The sequence below is a fragment of the Gavialis gangeticus genome, unplaced genomic scaffold (assembly GCF_001723915.1).
Source record: "Gavialis gangeticus isolate Ggan-Ray unplaced genomic scaffold, GavGan_comp1, whole genome shotgun sequence".
NCBI classification, from domain to species: Eukaryota; Metazoa; Chordata; order Crocodylia; family Gavialidae; genus Gavialis; species Gavialis gangeticus.
The window spans coordinates 19,917,255-19,928,146 of record NW_017728998.1 but is presented as its reverse complement, the minus strand read 5'-3'; the positions used below and the strand labels follow the sequence as shown (position 1 = coordinate 19,928,146).

The 10,892-nt window shown below is 41.1% G+C and overlaps 1 protein-coding gene across 1 annotated transcript in view; it reads right to left on the bottom strand.

Moving 5' to 3' along the window:
- Positions 1–10,892, bottom strand: part of LOC109289519 (transcription initiation factor TFIID subunit 4-like) — a 315,986-nt gene that overhangs the window by 276,274 nt on the left and 28,820 nt on the right. Inside the window, exons 3-5 of the mRNA XM_019505573.1 lie at positions 5,925–6,059; positions 5,140–5,367; positions 4,597–4,719 (exon numbers count right to left, since the gene is read on the bottom strand). Coding sequence (XP_019361118.1) covers positions 4,597–4,719; positions 5,140–5,367; positions 5,925–6,059 — 486 coding nt within the window. The remainder of the gene's footprint in view (positions 1–4,596; positions 4,720–5,139; positions 5,368–5,924; positions 6,060–10,892) is intronic.

Here is a 10,892-nt window from a genome sequence, read left to right as displayed (position 1 = left end):
CTCTCTTATACTGTGCCTCTTAGAATTCAGGAATCTCTGACCTTTATGCATGCAACTCCCTCAGGGATGCACATTTTAAGAAAATGCAGAATCTCACAGACACACAAGTCTTCTCAGGACTCCATTCTGTTTATAACTTTCAGATAGTGATTTCTTTAGAATATATCAAACCAAAAAAATATTTAAAACAGACTAGCTAAACTATTAGAATATTTATGAGTCTTGAAAAGTCAAATTTATCAGTCTTATCTAAGCTAGCCCCCTGCTCAAAGCAGGACCATTCCCAAATATATCATTGCATTTGTCTAGCCGAGTCTTAAAAACCTCCAAGGATGGCGATCCTACCACCTCTCTGCTCCAGTGCTTTACCTACTTGTGGCAAAGTTTTCCTAACATCTAACCTAAACTTCCCTTCCCTTCCCTTCCCGCAGAGCTGCTGCTTAGACAAACGTCCCCCAGCCTGTACCGGTGTGTGGAATTGTTCCATCCTAAGTGCAGGACTTAGCACTTGTCCTCATTAAACCTCATGAGATTTCTTTTGGCCCAAACCTCCAAACTGTCAAATTCTCTCTGAATCTTAGCCCTACCCTCCAGCGCATCCACTACTCCCCCCAGCTTGTTGTCATCCATAAACTTGCTGAGGGTGCACCCCATCCCATCTTCCAGGTCACTGATGAAGATATTGAACAAAAATGGCCACAGGACCCAACCCTGGGGGATGACAACTAGACATTAAACCATTGACTACTACTGTCGAAGCCCAATGACCCAGACAGTTTTCTATCCACCTTACACTCCATTCATCCAACCTGTACTTTCTTATCTTGTTTGCAAGAATATTGTGGCAGACCATGTCAAAAGCCTTGCCAAAGTCAAGGAATATCAAGTCCACTGCTCTCCCCACATCCACAGACCTACTCATCTCATCATAGAAGGCAATCAGGTTGGTCAAGTATGACTTGCCCTTGGCAAATCCATGCTGACTGATCTTAATCACCTTCTCCTCTTTCAAGTGCTTAAAAATGGATTTCTTGAGGACCTGGCTCCATGATTTTTCCAGTGACTGAGGTAAGGCTGACCAGCCTGTAGTTCCCTGGATCCTCCTTCTTCCCCTTCTTAAAGTTTCCACTTCTTGTAAGCTTCCTTTTTGTGTTTTAGCTCACTGAAGAGTCCCCCTTCTAAGCCAAGCTGGTCTTGTACCATGCTTGCTAGTCTACCTGCACATCAAGATGGTTCCTTCCTGGCACCCTACATAAAGTAAAGCCAGCTCTCCTGGACTCCTTTCCCCCTCAGACTGATCTCCAAGGGGATCCTGCCCATCAGTTCCCCGAGTGAGTCGAAGTCTGCCTTTCTGAAGTCCAGAGTCCATATTCTGCAGCAATACTTCTTTCCTTTCCTCAGGATCCTGAACTCAACCATCTAATGGTCACTCCTGCCCAAGCTGCCATCCACTATTACATCTCCCACCAATTCTTCCCTATTTGCAGGTCAAGAAGAGCATGGCCCCGAGTTGGTTAAAATATTCACTGGTTGTCTACAATTGATTCAGGAAGTCCATCCATGAGACTCCCTGTGGCTGATATAGACTATGAGCAAAAAAAAAAGTCTGCTGTATATGTTCTTCACTACTTTAAGATGCATCTAGTAATAATCTTTAAAAACTTATTTGTGAAAAGGTCAACCCTGTTTTCACTGGAATCACTAATATTTTTGTTAGACCTCTCCCATTTCAGAAAGAGTCTTAGATTTATTTAAAATCTGTTCTCTGATGGGAAATTTCTAAATCCTTAATCCTTTTTCAGACCCAGGTTTTATAGGGGTGATGCTAATTTTGTTTTAATCAGATATTTTTGCATATTTATGTTATGAAATATTAACCATACGTTCCATGCTGTGGAAAAGTCTTTCTGCCATGCATCTGTAGTGTATATTAAAATATTTTCAGAACTGAAAGCTTCTGTTAAGTCTTTTTTCTATCAAACCAATGACATTTACTTATTCAAGACACTATTTTGTTCTTGTATTTTATATTCCTTTTACAGCAGTTTAGAGTTTGCCACTTAAAATTTGGCACTTTCCTTTTGTTAAAGAACAAGGAATCTATACAATCTGGGAGTTACTGACTTATAATATGTTTCACTTGGGCCCCAGTGCCACAACCATTTCCTAAAGAGGTCCCCATACCCATTCAGAACATACATGGTTTTAACAAGACTTCATTTTGACAGGAAAGACTGCAACCTACAGGATTTAGAGGCTTAGTTATTTCTCAGAAAAGCTAAGAATTTTCGCTTTTCCGTTCATACAATCCATTCATTTAATGATATTATGTTAATTATAATGTTATTATATGAAATTATCATGTTGCTAGTGACTGTACCCCAATATTGCAGTTCAGTTTCATTCCTGGTCTGCTACACACAATACTTATTAAGCTTAAAGAAATCACATAGCGACTAACTAGAGAGCCTTTAATCACTGTCAGCTGGCTTATCAAACACACTGGAAGAGGGGAGGTGCTCAGTAGGGCTGTGCAAAGGTTCGGTAGCTGGTTCGATTCAGAGGAGATTCAGCCTGATTCAGGGACTGAATCTCCAAATCTGAATCGAATCAAGAGACCAGTTAAAAGCTCTGAATTGATTTGAAGCATCTGAATAGATTCGGAAAAGCTTCAGAAGAGATTAGGCCGCTTTGGAGATTCAGCCATAGACTAAACAGGCAGCTGACACAACTGCCTCCAGCTGGTAAGTCTGTTGGGATTGGGGAAGTGGGGAAAGAAGGGGCATTAGGGAGGGAGGGATTGGGGCTGGGACAAGCTGACCAGCCAGGGCAGGGGGTGTGTTACTCAGGAAGCAGGGCAGGGGGTGCAGGATGGAGGCACGACAGCACTGGGAGCAGGCCCACAGCCCTGCTGCCACTTGCCCAGCCAGGGGGTCAGGATGCGGGCACAGCTTGCTCCAGGCAGAAGGGGGCAAGAAGTCCCTGCTCCCAGCACTGCCACACACGCATCCTGCACTCCCGCACCAGCTGGCAAGCAGCGGCAGGGCAGAGCTCCTGCTGTCAGTGCTAATGCAGCCACTGGGAGCTGGGTCTATGCTCTGCTGCTGGCCGGAGCAAGTCGTGCCTGCATCATGCTCCCCCCTCCTCCTCCCCCCATGCCAACTAGACAAGCAGCAGAAGGGCAGAGCCCCTGCAGCTCTCCCTGCCAGGGCAGAGGCGGGCACAGGCAGAGTAACTATGGGAGAAGCCCCCAAGACTGCCCGGCCCAGCCCCCCGGCACTTTAAAAAAAAAATAAAGCCCCACACTTACTGGCTGCTGCAGCGGGGATTAGGACCTCTGGGCTTTCATGGCAGAGCCCCCCCCACACAGCACAGGGCAGTGGGAGGCACAGGGATCACCCCTCACCTGACTGACACCCTTGTGGCAACTGCCCCATGGCACAGGTGCAGCGCAACTGGGAACTGGGGTGGCTCTATGTGTCAGCCCGAGCCAGGCACCGCTCAGCCCCAGTGGCCTCAGCTCCCAGGCAGCGCACAATGCCCTGCCAAGCTGCACTGCACCCACACCATGCAACAGCTGCTGCGCGAGTGCCAAGTGGGGGGGAGGGGCAATCCCCACTGCCTCCCCACTGCACATGGGGGCTCTGGCACAGGTGCCCAGAGGCCCCAATCGTTGCTGCTACAGCCGGTGAGTGCAGGGATTTTTTAAGTGCCAGGATTAGGCTGGGGCCAGGCAGGGCAACCATGGGGGCTTCTCCCATGGCTCCCCCCACCCAGGGAGAGGCAGGCACAGCTGGAGGAGCTGCAGGAGAACCTGCAGCTGCCTAGCTGTGCCTTACTCTCCTTGGCCGATACGAATCACTGAATCTCTCCAAATCAGTGCCAAATTTTCTGAAACCGATTCAGCCAAATCGATTAAGGGCAGTGATCCAAATCTCTGAATTGAATCACTGTCCTCCGAATCAGCCAAATCCAAATCGAATACTTCCCTATTTGCACAGGATAGTGCTCAGACATTATGTGTACAAAGTATGATAAAATAGTTATTATCTTTTATACTTTTGTTATAAATTAACTGTAGAAACTGGTCAGGTTCTACTGATCACATAAGAAATGCAATCATCAGTTACTACAGTTTCACTCTATTTTACTACTTTGGCATATGTATCAATTAGTTATGCCCTCTTTATTAAACCTCCCTTCAAACCTCATGATTCAGTCTAGTCACCTTCCAGGAAGGGAGAAAAAAGGGAGAAAACTTAATCAGAAGCTGATACCTCCTTAAACTAAGAGGGGGAGTGATGGGGGAGAGAGTCCAGCTGCGCCAAGACTTTCCTGAAGCCTTATCAAGACAGTGACACAGACAGGGCCTCTAGTCAATCCAATGTATCAGTGGGATTTTTACCTGTTATAAGCAATGTTGTGAAGTTAAGAGAAATATTTATTTTATTGTATTTTGAAACAACACTTTAACCTTTCAGCAGTGCTTTACTCAGAGAAACAATAGATAAGTATTAAACCTAACTAAAACTTTTCAGCAGCCTCAAATAGTCTGCACAAAATAGAATTAACAGATTCAATTGGTTTAATATTTACCAACAAATCCTGAACCAGAGTTTTCACATTACGGGATGTTTCTGGAGAAGGTGAATTATGGGAAGCAAGTTTTATAAGGGTGGCTAAAAAGTTTTTGCATTTTTTCACATTCTCTTGCATTTCCTGTAAAAAAAAATTGAGAGAGACATGATATATATAGTGAAGTTTATATTTGTGAAGAGGTCACTAAAATAAGTTATTTGCAATTATTTACAGATTGGCATGAAAAAATGCTCTCCCTAGTACTGAACACATTTGACAAGTGTTCATATTACTAAGAAAAAAGCCACAGAACATAGACAATTAGGTCTGGAAAGAACCTCAGGTGGTCATCTAATCCAACCCCCTGCTCGAAGCAGGACCATCCCCAACTAGATCATCCCAGCCAAGGCTCTGTCTAGCTGGGTCTCAGGAACCTCCAAGGATGAAGATTCCAAAGCCTCTCTGTGTAGCCTGTTCCAGTGCTTTACTACCCTCGTAGTGAGAAAGTTTTTCCTAAAGTCATCTGCTAAGCATTTAACTTTTCAGAACTTATGTACTAACCTGTGATACTACTGTAGTCCCTGGTACAGGGGAACTAGGTACGACTTGGGGCTGTGCTGGTACTTGTGCTGTTGTTTGAGGTGGGAGTGGTAATCGAGGCTGACCTTGGGGTTGTGTTGGGGTTTGAGTTTGCCCTCCTGAAATTACTGTAGGTTGTTGAGAAGCTGAGGTTCCAGTTGCTACTGTAGTTTTAAATAAACTCTGAGCACTTGTGGTAGCTACTGTTACCTGTTAACATTAAAATAAAAATAAAAAAACAAAAACTAAAAAAAACCCAAGATGATTACCTTCTTTTAATTTCCTTCTTTTCTTTATTTCCTTCCTTTCTTATTATTTAATAATAAGCAGTTAAAATCCAGTAAATACAAACTCACATTTCCTTCTGCTATGGAGCATAGTAGCTAAAGACAACAGGAAAATATGAAGAACATTCCTTAGAATTACAAATTTTGCCTCATTCCTCCCATCATGTTGAATAGTACCTTGGCTCTTTGAATAATCCCCTTTAATTTCATAGGAAACGTATTCTAATATAGGTGGCACATTTGAACTCTTCAGCATTACACAGCTAGTATTAATATGGATAACTCCAAGTGCAGTAAAGATGGCCCTTCATATTAAGACCTCTCCTAGTTAAAGCATTGGTAATACAATGCTGGTATAATGTTGGTAATACAAATACTTTATTAACATGTCATGAAAACTCATTTAGAAAAACTTACATTCATGAACTGATGCATATCACCACTACTCACTTTTATTAGTGTTATGCTGTTAATACTTACTGTGGTATGTGACAGAGTGGAACCTCCTGGCAGGGTTGCAGCAGATGTAACGCTAACTGGTGTAGCGGTTGACTGAACAACTTTAGCTTGCACAGGCAGTCCTAGCCGGACAGTAGACGTGGCTACAGAAGTTGGCTGCTAACACAGTAAGGAAAAAAAATATATTTAACAGTATGCATGCTTGAGAATTCAGTATAGTACAAAGTTTTGTTTAGGTTTGTTTTGAAAATCATAGTGCAAGGTTTGTTGGTATGTTTTTTAATCGCACTGATGAAATAAGTATCTACAACTTAACCTCTGCAAAAGGGTACAACAAAATTAATGTTTACTAAATAAAAACATAATTTTTTTCAATTCTACAATAGCAAATCAAACTACTTACACATCTGATATGGTAACTCTTCATAGTCCTACAAGTAACTGCTAGGAGAAGGTATACTAAAGCTTTTTATTTGCGTATGAACAATAACATATGAATCATTTGTCTTCCAAAAAGTGTTTTTGATAAAAGGTGAGAGGCTTTTGTAATGCTTTTAACATTTAAAAACCCCCAGCTTAAATATGGGAAAATATACAATGAATTTGATGTCAACAGACACATGCTTCCTATTATGAAATCTGCGCACACACTTCTTCAAAAACAGTATATTACTTCAGCAACATTTCTTAGATTTATAATGAATCGCAGGACCCAACAGTTGTGTACTGGCTGCTTTCAGTATTGCATTGAAAGAATGTTTTCAAAGGAAAAAAATAATCAAAAATTAAATTAAGATACAAATGTCTACAATACTGCAAGGAGGACCTTGCTTTAAGATTCCATGGCAGAACATTATATTTTAACTCAAACTACCTGATACATGATTGGGGGAACTGGAGTCTAGAGAGACACCCTCAATGTTTTATTAACAGAATACTTCCTATCAACCAATCCAAAAATGACAGAGGAAAGAGGGAGTCATAAAAAATCATGGGTTGAGAATTAAAATAAAGGAAAGTCAAAGAACTACCTCCTCATACACATCCTACCTCTCAAAAGTGAATGGAATCTTTAAAAACCATCTTTTTGATATATAATGAATACATAAAGCAAACAGAGAGCACTAAATAAAACATCCAGAAATACAAATTATCATAACTTATCATGCTTCTCTAAATTATTGCTATTTTTCTATTATCCACTTCAAAAATATTCTTCTCTTCCACCCTTTTGTAATGGATCTGCCACCTTTTTGGTGCTACAAAAAGCCTGAATATATTGCATGGTAATTTTTTTATATTGCTATAAAGGCATATATAAACCTACAAAAGTAATGTATGTCCATGGCCTATGTCTTCTTAAAACAGGCAACACAGTTTATTAGTATTGCTATAAAACAATTAAATATTTAAAAAAGAGGTAAGGTATACATCTGGATTAAGAGAATTTCAAACCCTGTAACTATTTCACACAAGAAAAAAATATTTTAATTTACATTTATGGTTGGATAATTCTTTTTACAGATACAAAAATACAATTATTTTTAAAACATATGGTTCACCTCTGATTCCTACATTGTCTACTAAACTTAAAAAAATATTTCTTCAAAGAACATTCAGTATACCTAAGAGATTTCTAGATGCAACAGAGGCCCAGACATGCACTCAAAGCCTCAAGCATCCCTTACCAATCACTCCAGCAACATCTTCTACTGGATATCAATCTTCTGTATTTGGAGGGGAGGGGATAATCTACCTGTTATCTGAACAAAACCTTTTTTTTTTTTCCATTGGATAGCTTTCAAGGTTTTGTTGTTAAAAAATAAAAACAAAAATACACGCAACTTGATTCAGGATATTTTCCACGCTTAGGCAAGCTAGAGGCGATATACATCATCATCATGAACAGGTAAAGTCTGTCTTTTTAGAAGAAGCACAAAGGCTTTCTTAAAAAAATAAAAAAGAAATATATATTTCCTTTCTCCATTTTAGAGGGGAGCTTTAATTCCCATTTCCTTAAAATAATGTTTCAGTGAAACAATAGCATTTCTGAGAAATGTTCATATAAATAAATATACTATAAGCCTTATTTACTTATGAACAGTATAGACAACTTAAAAATACTACATGGTTATGTGCTAAAGCTCTGTGCTCTTCTTGTCAGTAGCTGCTTCCAGAGGTGAGGATTTACCAAGAGAGAATATATATAACCAGGCAAGCTTCTGGCAACCATCTGATTCCAAGAAAGACCTGAAGCAAACACAAAGCTCAGCCCAGAAAGCTACAGCATTTTTTCCCCAGTCATGAATGCCTAGAATTTAGCATAAAAAGAATATACTTTCCAAATAAAACTGCACGTAATCAAAATCACATTTGTGGTTCAACTCATTATTTTTAGTTTCACACTACCACTTGTGAAGTGATCAAAAATAAGATATCATTCTGGTAGAAGTATCAACTGGAAAAGAACTATGAAGTAAGAGATCCCACAATTCACTTCTGACAAATAAACTATGAGGATGAATTGAACTTTATTCTTTCCATAAACAATCTTTACGGTAAGCTTGGAAAAATTATTAAACACAAGACAACACACAAACAAAGCCAGAGCAAAAAAGAAAAAAAATGGAATGGTTCCTCATCAATGAGCACTATCCAAGCATAAACAAACAGAAAATTAATAGTGTAAGATAACGTAGTTAAGAAAAGTATCATAATGCACACATGCAAGGGGGTGAAATTAAGGTTGCTTAATATTTGACTGTGACTATATAATCTTAAATATGCTGTTACCACAGTTTGTGTATAAAAGAAATAATGTCTGAATACTTTTTTAAGACTGCTCTAAATACAAAAACAGTAGCAACAGAATTTTTTTCCTTTTTATGAAAAGCCATATCCATGGCAAATAAAGGGAAGAAAACTGGTTTTGCAGTTAAAAGTACAGTCCAGACCTCACACTTTCAGCCCCAAACTATGTTTACCAGCCTTCCATCTACCTAAAAGTCTATTCTGCAAACCTGCAATTTACATTCAGCCATCAAGTACGACCTAACCTCCTTCCCCCAAGCATATCCAAATACTCTCTTATCAGGGGTAGGAAACCTTTCTTGGCTGGGGGCTGGAATGACGCACCCCAGGTCAGAGGTAGGTGGCTGGGCGATGGCATAGTGAGAGCACCCGCAGTCAAAGCCTCCCACCTCCCCCAACTAAATACCACTGAAGCTCCGCATTTCCAAATTCAATGGTTTTGTAGGCCAAACCCAGCAGAGCCCTGCTCTATGACACCTTTCTTTTAAACAGTTAGGACAAAGGAGAGCAAAGCATATTACACAAGCAAGTAGATGCAGTAGGGAGGCAAATAAGCTGGACAATTTTTCTTTAAACAATGTAGCTAAAGAGACAAAATTTATGAGTCATCCAGTTGTTCACTATAGAAAACCACTAAATGGGTCACATTATCTCTTCTTCAAATTGCAGGAAAAGAAAAACTATTCTTGGCTTTTGTTTGGAATGATCAACCATACCGCCACATTTTCTTGCATATCGCATACCCCCAAATAAGACACAAACCTTGTTTTTGAAAAGCAGATTTAAGACAAAAAAATATTTTCCAAAGTCATGGCTGAGTTCTGACCCCACAGCTAAATCCTTCATGGCTGATTCCTGACTGTTGCTGCTCAGGTAAAAGCTACTGTTTTAACCCTCTCACAGCCGCTGCCAAATTGGCAGCAACTTTTGGCTGCTACTGCCAATTCAGTAGCGGCTGAGAGAGGATTTAAGTTAACTGTGACATGCACTCCGCCCCCTCTCTCAGACTGGGAAAGGAGGACAGTCCCAGTAGCCATCACACCCCCAAAGCAGCCACTGCACACTTCAGTTCTGGCACTGAAAATCAGCTCCCCCCTCTTAAGATGCACACCACAATTTTGGAGACAAAAGTTGCATAACGAATGCAAATAAATACAGGAATTCAAAATTTTCTTAAAGGAGAAGGTACACATAGGTTCACATCTGTTTACACAGGACCTAAGTAATATCCAAAGACCATTTGTTCATTCAGAAACTTTATTTTTAAAAGCTATAAATTCATAAAATAAGATTTAAATCACTCAAGAATAGCTTCAGGCCAATCACTAATGACAAAGACATCCCACAGAAATTTGATCAAAGGTATGGACAAACATACATTTTAGGCACATCAAAGGAGGTAGGGAGCTTCTGCATTTGTTACTATGACATCTGCATGATCCTGCTGCAATACAAGTTAGCAAACTCACCCTAACTCTGATGAGTTTTGCTACACTTATGTTGCTACAGAAGGGTGGGCAAAAATGGTGGATCCGGCTGGTGGCTGGACTCCATTTCCCTGCAGTCCCTGCCTGCACCACTCCAACTGGTCTCAAGAAGCCAAGGCATGACAGCATACGGCCATGACTGCAGGGTCATGGAGAATGGCCTGTAGTGGCACTGGCTGGCTCTCCATGGAGAATGGACTGCAGTGGCACTGGCAGGGCACACAGCTGGGCAGAGAGCTGCTTCAGGGCTGGGATCACATGGCCGTGACAGCCCAGGGCCAGAGCCAGGGAAGAGCCACAATTCGCTGTCTGCATATCTGGATCACAGCTGTGCCACAGCTCTGGCCTGCACCGTCACTGCCAAGATCTCAGTGCCAGCGCCAGCCCAGGAGCAGCTCCCTGCACAGCCACACACTCTGCCAGCTCCTGCGGTCCCCATGGAGACTGGTCAGTGCTGCACAGGCAGGGGCAGCAGGGAAATGGAATTCACTACAGATCCAATCTGACCCACAAGCTGTATTTTGCTCACCCATGCGCTACAGGATCACGCAGACATGACTGCTTGTATCAGTATCTTTTGATACTGACACTGTTAGCTGTCTATACCCCAGAAGTGTCATAGGTGACAGAAACTTCAAAATAATTAAACAGCAAGGACATTTCAGATTCTTGCCAACAAATTTTGTTCTAT